The sequence below is a fragment of the Ovis canadensis genome, chromosome 20 (genome assembly GCF_042477335.2).
Source record: "Ovis canadensis isolate MfBH-ARS-UI-01 breed Bighorn chromosome 20, ARS-UI_OviCan_v2, whole genome shotgun sequence".
Taxonomy (NCBI): domain Eukaryota; kingdom Metazoa; phylum Chordata; class Mammalia; order Artiodactyla; family Bovidae; genus Ovis; species Ovis canadensis.
Window position 1 is genome coordinate 31559386 of NC_091264.1, and position 14786 is coordinate 31574171.

The window sequence follows — 14786 nt, forward strand, 5'->3', positions numbered from 1 at the left end:
TGACATTATATACTTTCACATTGTCGTGTGTTTATCACTACCATTTTTCCCAGAACTTTTTCATCTTCCTTAACTGAAACTTTGTATCTTATGGTATTTTGGTTGAAATAACTGGCAATTTAAATTCCAGGTCACATGGCATTTCTTAAAGTTTGTAAAAAAATTCACACTAGATGGAAGTTTGTTTCTTAAATGGAGTTTAGCAGAGTGAGATTAATTCAACTTCTTTACAGTTTTTGTAGAAACCGGGAGATCTTTATTGGCATAATATACCACATGTATATTTGCTGATATTCTTTTTGAAATGGTTTTTAAGGTTTAAAAAGTTCCCTATATTTTCTTCTCCTTAAAAAGTGAACTTCATGTGTACATCTTCCTTTTGAGCCTGCTTTTATAAAAGGGAATCTTCAGCATGTCTTCCTTGGTAACATTGTTGACTTTGTAAAATGGAATTTTGTTTGTTAATATTGTTAGTTGTTTTTATAGAGCTTGTTTTTCTTGGAACATACCATAAAACCAAAATATTTTTAATGTTACTCATTGACCGACAGCAGTAAGAGTCAGGAGTTTGCGTAATAACTTTAACTGGATTGCTAATACTAAAGCTCAATAAAAGAAAAATAGTTTTGTTTATAATTACTGCCATTTCAAAGTATTTTAAAAAGCAGTTCTATAGAGACAATAACATGTACAAACTATGCTAACACAGAGCAATGGTGTCCTATTATATTTGAGGAAATACAAAGAGCTGGCTTCCCTGGTGGCTCAGATCGAAAAGCATCTGCCTGCAATGCGGGAGACCCGGGTTCAGTCCCTGGGTTGGGAAAATCCCCTGGAGAAGGAAGTGGCAACCCACTTCAGTATTCTTGCCTGGAGAATTCCCGTAGACAGAGGAGCCTGGTGGGCTCCAGTCCATGGGTCACAAAGAGTCACACAAGACTTTGATTTTTTAAATAGCTTATTATCATATTGTACTCTAGTGAATTTTGTGACTGTGGGATGGAAATGCAGATGGCAGTCCTTTCTCTGTATTTATGACTGGTATCATGCAGTCATATCCACTGTTTTTCAAAATAAAAAAAATTGCATTGGATTTTTCTTTTACTTCATTTAAAAGAAAAGTTCTCTAAAAGAAATCCTTTTCTTTTAGAAAAAACACAAATGACTCAGTAAATCTCCATTTAATAAAATATATTTTTCTGAATGAAACTAGAAATTTAAAAAGTGTCAAGGGCAGTTTGTGTTTAATATCCAGGTAGTTTGTTTTTATGGAGAGGATGCAAGTAAGACTTATTTTTGGCTTTTTTGTTTTTAATTCCTGTTCCTAAAATTTTGGCTAATGCGTTTTTGGTTGATCCGTAACCAGGTTTGTCTTCATGAGTGTTTATTTCACCGTTGGCATTGCTTCCTTTTGCTAAGTCAGATTCTCACTGGAGCCAATTCTCTGAATGACTGATTATTTTTAGTGGAAGAAAGTAATAAATATGGCAATCAGTGATTAAAACAAATTGACCTTTTGTTTGGAAGTATAATAGAGTTCTTTGATTGAAATGTAGTAGTATAGCTGAAGAGAACTGACTCATTTTTTTTAGTACTTATTATTCTATGTAGTGATACATTGTGAATTATCACAAGGATAGTTTCAACTTAACTTTACTTATTTGCATTTAGCAGCAATTAGGACAGAAGCATTTCTTGGTCATTTCTCAGTCATTTCCTGTGTATTGTTTTCCATCGTCATTAAAATCTTGTCAATTATAAAACACAGTAAAGACATTACGAAAACATTTTTGGCAGAGCATCTGTTTTTCCTATATTGTAGAGTTGGGATTTTTTTTTTCCTGTAAAATCTAGTGTTGATGCCCTCAAAAACCCTACATGGCTTTGCCAGAGGCTCTTCATCTTTTACTTCTGAGTCTTTTAATGAACACAGCTATTATTAATATAATAAATTAACTGCTCAAAATTTGGGGACTCTCAGAATTATTTTATGTTCATGTTCAGTGCATAAATCCCTGTTTTAAGGAAGTTTATTAAATATCATGAGCTTTGTAGGTGGCGCTAGTGATAAAGAACCTGTCTGCCTGTGCAGGAGACTTAAAAGAGGCACAGGTTTGATCCCTGGGTCAGGAAGATCCCCAGGAGGAGGGCATAGCAGCCCACTCCTAAATTCTTGCCTGGAGAATCCCATTGACAGAGGAGCCTGGTAGGCCACAGTCCATGGGGTCACAAAGAGCTGGACACGACTTAACTGACTTACACATACACACATTAAATATTAACAGGGTTATCATGGAAGGATACACAATATTTTTTATCATATGGATCTTAAAAAATGACATTTCCTTATGTGTCAGAGAGTTGAACCATCTGATCTGAAGCAGAGATGGGGAAATCAGTCAACCTTGCAAGGCTTTTTCTCCCCAGCAGGAATACCTGGCTCGATAGATCAGGGCCCAGCATAAGCCAGGGCATCCTGAATGACCAATCCTGCCTTCAAATCCTGTGCTTTGTGGTTGTGCTGAAGTGCTCCTGTGTAGCCTAGCTGCATGTTCTTGGAAACCAAATGATAAGGAACTGATATCACCCCTGAAAAACTGAAGACTAAAATTTTAAGTAATTCAACTAACAGAACATGTTTATGGGCGCATTTGTATCAGGTATTGCACTAAACTCTGGTGACATGAAGATGGAAAGAATTGACCTGGCTTTCATGGAACTTGTGAGCTAATAAAGGAATCAGAAAAGCAGGGTTTTGTGATACACATGTCAGATCTAGTAAAATGTCAAGTGTGCTGTAGGGATACAAATAAATAAGGAGTTTTGCTTCAGTAAATTTTTTTTTTTTTTTAAGAAAGGCATGGGCTTCCCTGATGGCTCAGTGGTAAAGAAATTGCTTACTAATGCAAGAGACACAGGTTCAATCTGTGGTCCAGGAAGACCCCACATGTCTCAGAGCAGCTAAGCCCATGCACCACAGCTACTGAACCTGCATGCCCTAGAGCCTTTGCTCCACAACAAGAAGCCCCATGCACGCAACTAGAGACTGCTCCCCACTTGCTGAACTAGAGAGAAGCCCGCATAGCAACGAAGACTCCATACAGTCATAAATAAATAAATGTATATTAAGAAAAAGAAAGGCAAAATCATTTTACTCAAAACCTTAAAAGATAAGGAGATATTGTCAGTTTACCACTTGGAGATTGGCAGAAAGGTCTTTTATCTTCTAAGTAAAGAGAAAAGTGCAAAGCCAAAGAATTTGAAAAAGTAACATGTTAAATTTAGGGGACATTAAATGGTCAAGATGGCAAAGAAGCAAGGAGGCCAGAGCCTGTTGTAATGGGCCAGGGCTTTCAGTTCACTGATAAAACCATGCAGTCTAAAAGTTGCTTGCCTTTAGGATGGGAGAATTCACTGTACTCTTATAGCATTTTATACTTCTTTTGTTTACATTTGGCTTCTGCTTTTAGTTGGGTATAAAGTCTTCTTTCATAGGCATAAAGCACAGGCATAATGAAGTTAATCACCCAGAACAGTGTCTGATCAATGTGAAAAGACATGGTTGTCGCTTTTAGAATTCCGGTTTAAAGGACTTCCCTGGTGGCTCAGTGGATAAGAATCTGCCTGCCAATGCAGGAGACGTGGATTCAATCCCTGGTCCAGGAAGATTCCACATGGTGAGGAGCAACTAAGCCCGTGGGCCACAGCTGCTGAGCCCATGTGCTGCCACTACTGAAGCCTGCACGCCTAGAGCCTGTGCTCTGCGGCGAGAGAGGCCACCGCAATGAGACGCCCATGCGCTGCAACGAAGGGTAGACCCCGCTTGCTGTAGCTAGAGAAAGCCCTCGCACAAAGCAACAAAGCCCCAGTGTAGCCAAAAATAAATATAGAATTCTGAGAAGACCCAGGAGACAACCTAAGGTTGTCAGAGAGAGACTCACAAAGGTAGAGTCAGACCAAGTTTTGAATAATGGATGGAATTTCAGTAGATGCAGAAGAGGAAGAACATTTCAGGTAAGAAAATTGTCACCTGGACAAGGGCAGATGCTGGGAAAGTGTGCATTGTATTCGGGGGCTAGAAGAGTGGCTGTTTGACCAGAAATAGAGGGCAGGGGAATAGTGGGACGTAACTTAGCCCCACTGTAGATTCTAGATTTAAACATAACTCTTTGCTTTCCACTTTAGATTGCTCTCCCATAGGAATAACCTGGTGTCCAAAATAAGCATGCTTTCTTGGAAAACTGGTGTGTCTGATCCTGTTGCAGGGTTTTCCATTATGTGGCCGACATACTGGAAAGGGTGAGAAGTTCAATTCAAAAACTGTTCATTGATCACAACAAGATACCATCCCACACCTGTTAGGATGGTTGCTATCAGTCAAGTAATGACAAGTGTTGGCGTGGATAAAGACAGAAGCAACCCTCATGCACTGTTGGTACGAATATACACTGGTGCAGCGACTGTGGAAGACAGTATGGCAGGTCCTAAAAGAGTTAAAAACAGAGCCACCATAGGATCCAGCAGCCCCACTTCTAGATGGATGTTTTGATGGAAATGGAATCACTGTCTTGAAGAGATATCTACACCCTCATTTTCATTGCAGCATTATTCACAGTAGCCAAGATATGGAAACATCCCAAGGGTCTGCTGGTGGATGGATGGATAAAGAGATTGTTACATGTAAACATAAACATATGGATAGTTGGGTGTATACAGAGACACACACAATGGAGTGTTATTCAACCACAAAAAGAAGGAAATCCTGCCATTTTGTAACAAAATGGATGTAACATAAACGAAGTGAAATAAGTCAGACAAAGATATCTCATTTATAGGTAGAATCTTAAACTTGTAGAAATAGAGTAGATTGGTGGTTGCCAGGGACTGGGGTGAGGGGTGGAAATGGGATGTTGGTCAAAGAGTACAAACTTTCAGTTAAAGATGAATAAGTTCTGGGGATCTAATGTATAACATGGTGACTATAGTTACTAAAATATTTTAGGCCTGCAATTTCTTGAGAGAGTAGACTTTAAATGTACTCACTATACCAAAAAATAAATAACTATATGAGGTGATGGATGTGTGTGTAGTAATCATTTCATATTAATAGACTATGTCAGATCATCAGACTGTACACCTTAAACTTACATGGTCTTATTTATCAATTATATCTCAATAAAGCTAAGGATGTTCATTGAGCTCCTGACATGTGCCAGGCGCTGGTTTGAGGTTCATGAGTGATCAGACAAACCTCTGCCCTGGTGGAGCTGACGTCCTAATGCAAATATAAGTCAATACAGTGAAGAGGGGAAGGGAGAGAGAAATTATTTGAGAGGGAGGAGTAGAAAGGGACAGGTATGAGGGTGGTCGAGAGTGATGCACCCTCAAATGAAATTTCACCCACAGCATTTCCTTCAGCCAGATCACCAAGAAGCAACCCTTCACCTGAGTCTGGAGGGTTGGTAGCCTCAGTGTGGGTCTCTGAGCTGACCAGAGGTCTTTGTTTGAAGGTCTCCCCTGCCTGGTGCAGAAAGGAAGAGCCTCTTGATGAAAGTGAAAGAGACGAGTGAAAAAGTTGGCTTAAAGCTCAACATGCAGAAAACTAAGATCATGGCATCTGGTCCCATCACTTCATGGCAAACAGATGGGGAAACAATGGAAACAGTAACAGACTTTATTTGGGGGGGCTCCAAAATCACTGCAGATGGTGACTGCAGTCATGAAATTAGAAGACACTTGCTCCTTGGAAGAAAACTTAGAATATTAAAAAGCAGAGACATTACTTTGTCCACAAAGGTCCATCTAGTCAAGGCTATGGTTTTTCCAGTGGTCATGGTATGGATGCGAGATTTGGACTATAAAGAAAACTGAGCGCCAAAGAACTGATGCTTTTGAACTGTGGTGTTGGAGAAGACTCTTGAGAGTCCCTTGGACTGCAAGGGGATCCAGCCAGTCCATGCTAAAGGAAATCAGTCCTGAATATTAATTGGAAGGACTGAGGCTGAAGCTGAAACTCCCAATACTTTAGCCACCTGATGCGAAGAACTGACTCATTGGAAAAGACCCTGATGCTGGGAAAAATTGAAGGCAGGAGGAGAAGGGAACAACGGAGGATGAGATGGTTGGATGGCATCAACGACTCGATGGACATGAGTGTGAGTAAACTCCAGGAGTTGGTGATGGACAGGGAGGCTTGGCATGCTGCAGTCCATGGGGTCGCAAAGAGTTGGACACGACTGAGCAACTGAATTGGACTGCCTGCTGGGGGGCCAGATTTCCCCAGTTTGCCTGAAATATGCCCAAGTATGTGCTGTGACAGGGAAAAAGAGGGACCAACCTCAGGGGCCCAGGGAGAAAGCCCCCTAAAACCCTAGATTCCTGGTGGACCATAATGTCTGGAGTGGGCCGGGGAGACAGGATTCCATGTTTTTGATAACTGACTCCAGTCCATGTTTTGTGAAGCAAATCCCAGACATCTTAAAAGTTAGTTCATTCGTGCCTATTTCAGTGTGAGCTCTCTAAAAGGTATGAGTTCTTTTTAAAAATGTGACCCAAATGTCATTATTACACCTACAGATTTTATTGGGATGCAATATATTTAACATGTTACTAGTAATTGCAAATTTTCAATGCTGGTGGACCTTGGGAAATTTTACATTTGTGAGGATTAAACTAGAATTATGTGAATTTTCAAGACAGCACCTTTGGGAACACAATCTTTACACAAATCGCAGCTGCCCTACATTTAAACCCCAAATATTTATTCAGTATTTATTATATCTGTTTATGTGCTATTTGCTGGGGATGTGAAGATGAATATGACAAGATTCCTGATTTTGAGGGTACAGTTCAGTTCAGTCGCTCAGTTGTGTCTGACTCTTTGCAATCCCATGGACTGCAGCATGCCAGGCCTCCCTGTCCATCACCAACTCCTGGAGCCTGCTCAAACTCATGTCCATCGAGTTGGTAATGGCATCCACCCATCTCATCCTCTGGCACCCCCTTCTCCTCCTGCCTTCAATCTTTCCCAGCATCATTGTCTTTTCCAGTGAGTCAGTTCTTTGCATAAGGTAGCTAAAGTATTGGAGCTTCAGCTTCAGCATTAGTCCTTCCAATTAATATTCAGGACTGATTTCCTTTAGGATTGACTGGTTTGATCTTCTTGCAATCCAAGGGACTCTCGCGAGTCCTCTCCAACACCACAGTTCAAAAGCATCAGTTCTTCGATGCTCAGCCTTCTTTATGGTCCAACTCTCATATCCATACATGACTACTGGAAAAACCATAGCTTTGACTAGGTGGATCTTTGTCAGCAAAGGAATATCGCTGCTTTTTAATATGCTGTCCAGGTTTGTCAGGGCTTCCCTGATAGCTTAGTTGATAAAGAATCCACCTGCAATGCAGAAGACCCTGGTTCAATTTCCTGGGTTGAGAAGATCCTCTGAAGAAAGAATAGGCTACCCACTCCAGTATTGTTGGGCTTCTCTTATAGATCAGCTGGTAAAGAATCCACCTGTAATACGGGAGACCTGGGTTCAATCCTTGGGTTGGGAAGATTCCCTGGAGAAGGGAAAAGCTACCCACTCCAGTATTCCGGCCTGGAGAACTCCATGGACTGTATAGTCCATAGGGTCGCAAAGAGTCGATGATAGCGACTTTCACTAGGTTTGTCATAGCTTTTGTTCCAAGGAGCAAGCATCTTTTAATTTCATGGCTGTAGTCACCATCTACAGTGATTTTGGAGCCCAAGAAAAGAAAGTCTGTCACTGTTTCCATTGTTTCCCCATCTATTTGCCATGAAATGATGGGACCAGATGCCATGATCTTAGTTTTTTGAATGTTGAGTTTTAAGCCACCTTTTTCACTCTCTTCTTTCACTTTCATCAAGAGGCCCATTAGTTCTTCTTCGCTTTCTGCCATAAGGGTGGTGTCATCTGCATATCTGAGGTTATTGATATTTCTCCTGGTAATCTTGATTCCAGCTTGTGCTTCATCCAGCCTGGCATTTCGCGTGATATACTCTGCATATAATTTAAATAAGCAGGATGACAGTATACAGCCTTGACGGACTCCTTTCCCAATGTGGGACCAGTTCATTGTTCCATGTCCAGTTCTAACTGTTGCTTCTTGACCTGTGTACAGATTTCTCAGGAGGCAGGTAAGATGATTTGGTATTCCCATCTCTTTAAAAATTTTCCACAGTTTGTTTTGATCCACACAGTCAGAGGGTTTATGTATAGTCAATGAAGCATATGTTTTTCTGGAATTATCTTGCTTTTTCTATAATCCAGTGGACATTGGCAATTTGATCTCTGGTTCCTCTGCCTTTTCTAAATCCAGCTTGAACATAATTCTCAGTTCACATACTGTTGAAGCCTAGCTTGGAGAATTTTGAGCATTACTTTGCTACCGTGTGAGATGAGTGCAATTATGCGGTAGTTTGAACATTCTTTGGCATTGCCTTTCTTTGTGATTGAAATGAAAACTGACCTTTTCCAGTCCTGTGGCCACTGCTGAGTTTTCCAAAGTTGCTGATATATTGACTGCAGCACTTTAACAGCATCATCTTTCAGGATTTGAAATAGCTCAGCTGGAATTCCATCACCATCAGTGAGGGTAGCACTGTAATATTGTCTTATATATAAATCTGTTAGTAACATTTAGATTTGAGGTGAGTCTTTTGGTCCACTGTACTTATTGTTGTTGTTCAGTTGCTAAGTCATGTCCAGCTCTTTGCAACCCTATGGATTGTAGCACGCCAGGCTTTCCTGTCCTTCACCATCTCCCAGAGTGTGTTCAAATTCATGTCGGTTGAATCAGTGATGCCATCCAACCATCTCATCCTCTGGTGCCCCCTTCTCTTCCCACCTTCAGTCTTCCCCAGCACCAGGATCTTTTCCAATGAGTCAGCTCTTTGCATCAAGCGGCCAAAGTATTAGAGCTTTAGCTTCAGCATCAGTCCCTGGACAGAGGAACCTGATGGGGTACAGTCCATGGGGTCACAAAAAGTCAGACACAACTGAGCAGCTAACACTTTGACTCCACTGTACCTGAGCCATAACTTAATACCCAGAGGTCTTTCCCACCACTAGCTGTGCAACAGAAGAGCAGACGGTTAAGCGTGTCCTCATATGCTGTGTTACTCTCAGAATTTGGTTTCTCTTGAACCAAACTTTCAGAACTCAACCCCCAACCTCTTTTGATGTCCTCCTTTGTTTTAGACCCGCCCATCTACCCAGCCTGGCACCACATGGCAGTTGACATTAAAGGATGATAGAGATGTTTTCCCCAGGACCGTCTTCACATCAGTCAGACAATGCATACACAGGTCTTCCATCAGTGGATTCCTGTTAAATATCAAAAATTTGAGAGGCCTTCAACAAACATGTTGAGCAGAATTTTTATCAGCCCTGAAATATTTCAGCATGTATATTTCTGGCTGGTTTTAGAATCTGTTGATGTTTCTCAAACTTGAGAACTCGGACCAGCCAGGATTATTTCTTAAGATATCAGTTTGAGAAACACTAGTCTGTGTGTGGTTAAATGGTTCTATAGCCAGTAAACGTCGGTTATTATCGCTATGTTGGAATTTTGCGCTTGGACCCCTCAGAGAGTCCAAGGTCTCCAGGGATCAAAGTTTTAAAATCACTATCCTGGCTATTAACTTCATTAAGGATAAAAAAAAAACAAGCCCTGAAACATTGGAGTATGTCGGTAGTTGTCAATGTCAGTGTCCAGAACAAGCCCTCTGACTTCCAAATTCAGTGGCTCCCCCCACCCACAGCCCCTGTAAAGCATGGCCAGACTTCTCCCTTACCCCCTCAGATCGGTCCCTCTTTCTTCCCATGTTATGGTACGTTGTGTAGTGAGCTTGATTCTTAATTTATTAGGTTTGTGTCTACTTCACCTTGTTCCAAGTTGAAAAGTAAAGCAACTTAAGGGCTTTCAAAGTCTTTTTTTTTTCCTTTCTTTCTTTTCTTTTTTTTGGCTGCACAGCAGGATCTTAGTTCCCTGACCAGGGATCGAACCATGTTCCCTGCATTGGAAGTCCACAGTCCTAACCACTAGACCACCAGGGAATTCCCAAACTTTGCATTTCATGAGTTGAACCATGAAATACTGATAATTGCCTACATTAATAATGGTCATCTTTTCTGACTTCAAGGAATTCTTTGGTTCCTAACTTTTCCTCCTAATAATGTTTTAGTTTTTTCCACCTTTCTTCCTTGCTGCTAGTGGGCTCTAGCTGGTGACAAAATAAGTGAAGTTCTTGGTTGACTAACAGTGGAAAAACTCAGAAGCCATCATGCTGAGTTTGACAGTTTCCTTTTATTACATATGGGTATAACTGTGAGGATATAGTCATTTTTGTTCTAGCAAAGTGTATTATTTCACAAAAAACGACCAGTGACTTCACCTGAAGAAGCTTGGGAACCCCCTGCAAAAGCTCTAGGACTTCTTACATTGCGTTGCGTTGAATTATTACATCTGTCTTCCAAAAGAGAGTGAATTCCTTACAGTTAGGAACTGTGCCAGAAAGTCTGACACAGCCTTACAATTGCAAAATTTAACAGTCCACAACAATAACAATATAATAAAAGAAATAAGATGAGAATACTTTATATCCTAGGTGACATAAACAGTTACTTTCCCTGGGTAAGTGGCTGTTTTATGGTGTTAACTTGTTGGTCATGATACTTATTGGGATATTGTTTGCTTAAATAAACACAGTAACTTACTTTTTGGCCTTGCTTTTACAGTCCTACAAAAATGCTAAGGGTATCTGTATTTACCATTGCATTTTATGTCGTACTCATTCAACATTCCCAGTCCTTAACACAAGACCTGGCACATAGTGGGCACTGAGTGTTGGTTAAATATTTACTCTCTTCACCCACTGAGCAACTTCATTAAATGTAGTAATTAAAGAAGCAGGTTTCCCCGTTCCCTAAGCTTTTTTTCAGGGTAGAAAACAGAAGGAGGCAGGGCTAAAGCAATTTACTGTCCTCCTTTTCTCCTTCCCTCCTCCTTTAAGGATTTTCTGATCCCACAATTCATGCTAATGAACTCATATAAGCTGTTCTTACCTCCTAAAGTAATTTCTTCCGAAGATGGAATAATAGGGACTGGATTGACCTTCTTTCATAAAAGTTAAAAATTAGATAGAACATGGTTATTAGACATTGACTATCAGGCAGCCCAAGACAGTGACTCATGAGAAAGAGAAAAGGCGTAAGATGGGCCCTGTAACTTCCCCAGTGTCCTGTCTGGGGAGAGTTTCCAGGCCACAGCACCAGGAAAAGGAACCCGGATGACACCTGGTAGTCTTCTTGAGTTGAGCTGATGGTGCTGGCGTGTAAAAGTGGCTAAACTCGTGGGGGCAGAGCACCAGAGAAGAGAGCTGCAGTGAGATAAATATAAAACCCTGGAGAGTGTCTCCCTTGACTCTTCAGCTGATACCCAGTCAGTTCATGCATATGGGGAAACTACCCAAGTCCTGGGAAAGAACCAACCAAAAGGATTAGAGGAATTAACACTTGGAGGTCACACAGGGCAGAGAATAGTTTGTATTTCCACTTGTAAGAGTGCAAAATCCTTACAATTCTGTAGTATCAAGTGAAGTACTCAGGTGGGTATTGGGCAAAACTGACCCTAGACTAAAGACTGACAAAGCTTAAAATCAGACCTCAAGAGAATCAAACTATTCCTACAACCAACCTAACTGTGTTCTAGAGAGAGTTAAAATAGAAAAATATCCAGTACTCAATAATGTAAAGTTAGCAATGTCTGGAATCCAATCCAAAAGATTACTCAGCATACAAAGGAGAAAAACACTACCCATTATAAGGAGAGAAAAGATCAATCAGTAGAGACAGACCCAGAAATGATACAAATGATAGAATTAGTAGAGAGCGATATTAAAAAGTTGTCACTATTCTGCATAATTTCAAGAAGGGAGAGGAAAGATTGAACATATTAAAGACAAGAAAGGTATTTTTTAAAAAATACCCAACTACTAGAGATGAAAACTAAATGGTTGAAAATTTAAAAATACATTGGATAGGATTAATAAGTGATTAGACACTGCAGAAGGGAAGATTAGTGTGCTTGAAGACACAGCAATAGAAACTATCCTAAATGAAAACTAGAGATCTAAAAGGGCACTTAAAAAGTTTCGAAACAGCACCAGTGAGCTGTGGAGCCACTTAAAAGCAGCACAATCATAGGTAATTGGAGTCCCTGAAGGAAGGATAGGAGACAGAGAATATAAAGTAATGGCTGCAACTATTCAAGATCAGCTTGCCTGCCTCCCGAGAAACCTGTATGCAGGTCAAGAAGCAGCAGTTAGAACCAGACATAGAACAACAGACTAGTTCAAAATTGGGAAAAGAGTACTTCCAGGCTGTGTATTGTCACCCTGCTTATTTAATTCATACGCAGAGTACATCATATGAAATGCTGGGCTGGATGACTCACAAGCTAGAATCAAGATTGCTGGGAGAAATATCAACAACCTCAAATATGCAAATGATATCACTCTAATGACAGAAAGCAAAGACAAACTAAAGAGCCTCTTGATGAAGGTGAGAGAGGAGAGTGAAAAAGCTGGCTTAAAACTCAACATTCGAAAAACTAAGATCATGGTGTCTGGTCCCATCACTTCATGGCGAATAGATGGGGGAAAAGTGGAAACAGTGGCAGATTTTCTTTTCTTGGGCTCCAAAATCACTGTGGATGGTGACTGAAGCCATGAAATTAAAAGACACTTGCTCCTTAAAAGAAAAACTATGACAAACCTATTAAAAATCAGAGACATTGCTTTGCCGGCAAGGGTCCATCACAGTCAAAGCTATAATTTTTCCAGTAGTCACGTACGGATGTGAGAGTTGGATCATAAGAAAGTTGAACACCAAAGAATTGACGCTTTCACACTGCGGTGCTGGAGAAGACTCCTTGAGAGTCCCTTGGATAGCAAGGAGATCAGATCAGTCGATCCTAAAGGAAATCAACCCTGAATATTCATTGGGAGGACTGATGCTGAAGCTCCAATATTTTGGCCACCTGATGGGAAGAGCTGACTCATTGAAAAAGACCCTGCTGCTGGGGAAAATTGAGGGCAGGAAGAGAAGGAGGCGACAGAGCCTGAGATGGTTGGATGGCATCACTAGCTCAATGGGCATGAGTTTGAGCAAGCTCAGGGAGATAGTGAAGAACAGGGAAGCCTGGCGTGCTGCAGTCCACAAGGTCGCAAAGAGTCTGCCACCACTTAGCAACTGAACCACAAACGACAACAACAGTGGCTGCAATTATTCTAAATTGGAGGAAGATTACAAACTTACAGATTATGGAAATTTAATGAATCCCAAACACAAGAAACATGAAGAAAACATTGCCAAGGCACATCATAATCAAAGTGCTTAAAACCAGTGATAAGGAGAAAAATCTTTAAAGTATCGGGGGTGGGGGATGAGGGTGGGGAGGGGAGACGTGTTCTGTACAAAAGGACAAAGGTGAGAACCACAGAATTCTGTTTAGAAACAGGGCAAGCAAGAAACAGTGTAGCAGTATCTTTGAAGAACCAAAAGAAAACAGGCTCAATAGACAGGAGTTTGAGCAAACTCCAGGAGATAGTGATGGACAGGCAGCCTAGAATGCTGCCGTCCATGGTGTGGCAAAGCATTTGACATGACTTAGGGGCTCAGTGACAGAACTATATATACCCAGTGAAATACATTTCAAAAATTAAGGCAAAATAAACATTTAAAGACATATGAAAGAATTCATCACCAGATCTGTACTTCAAAATATTAAAGGAAATCCTTCAGAAGGGGGGAAAGGATACCAGATGAAATCTGAATTCGGTCAAAGGATTGAACAGCACTGGAACTGGTAAATATATGGGTAAAAATAAAAGTGACTACAGCTCATTATACCTTCAGAGATCACTTGAGAAGACTACCCATTCCATAGCTCAGTTCAGTTTCAGTTCAGTCGCTCAGTCGTGTCCGACTCTTTGCGACCCCATGAATCGCAGCACGCCAAGCCTCCCTGTCCATCACCCTCTCCCAGAGTTCACTCAGACTCATGTCCATCAAGTCTGTGATGCCATCCAGCCATCTCATCCTCTGTCGTCCCCTTCTCCTCCTGCCCCCATTCCCTCCCAGCATCAGAGTCTTTTCCAATGAGTCAACTCTTCGCATGAGGTAGCCAAAGTACTGGAGCTTCAGCTTTAGCATCATTCCTTCCAAAGAAATCCCAGGGCTGATCTTCAGAATGGATTGGTTGGATCTCCTTGCAGTCCAAGGGACCCTCAAGAGTCTTCTCCAACACCACAGTTCAAAAGCATCAATTCTTCGGTGCTCAGCCTTCTTCACAGTCCAACTCTCACATCCATACATGACCACTGGAAAAACCGTAGCCTTGACTAGATGGACCTTAGTCAGCAAAAGAATGTCTCTGCTTTTGAATATGCTGTCTGGGTTGGTCATAACTTTTCTTCCAAGGAGTAAGTGTCTTTTAATTTCATGGCTGCAATCACCATCTGCAGTGATTTTGGAGCCCCCCAAAATAAAGTCTGACACAGTTTCCACTGTTTCCCCGTCTATTTCCTATGAAGTGGTGGGACCGGATGCCATGATCTTCGTTTTCTGAATGTTGAGCTTTAAGCCAACTTTTTCACTCTCCGCTTTCACTTTCATCAAGAAGCTTTTTAGTTCCTCTTCACTTTCTGCCATAAGGGTGGTGTCATCTGCATATCTGATGTTATTGATATTTCTCCTGGCAAT

The 14786-nt window shown here is 41.1% G+C and overlaps 1 protein-coding gene across 4 annotated transcripts in view; it reads left to right on the forward strand.

The window, feature by feature from the left end:
- Nucleotides 1-14786, forward strand: part of BICRAL (BICRA like chromatin remodeling complex associated protein) — a 105906-nt gene that overhangs the window by 51408 nt on the left and 39712 nt on the right. For 2 of the 4 annotated variants that reach the window (XM_069564478.1, XM_069564482.1), the window contains exon 2: nt 7983-8158. The exons of 1 other annotated variant lie outside the window; for it this stretch is intronic. In XM_069564478.1, coding sequence (XP_069420579.1) covers nt 8104-8158 — 55 coding nt within the window. In that variant the 5' untranslated portion in view covers nt 7983-8103. Of the gene's footprint in view, nt 1-6135; nt 6156-7982; nt 8159-14786 lie in introns of those variants that run through there. One more of the 4 variants, XM_069564479.1, reaches the window with a different exon arrangement.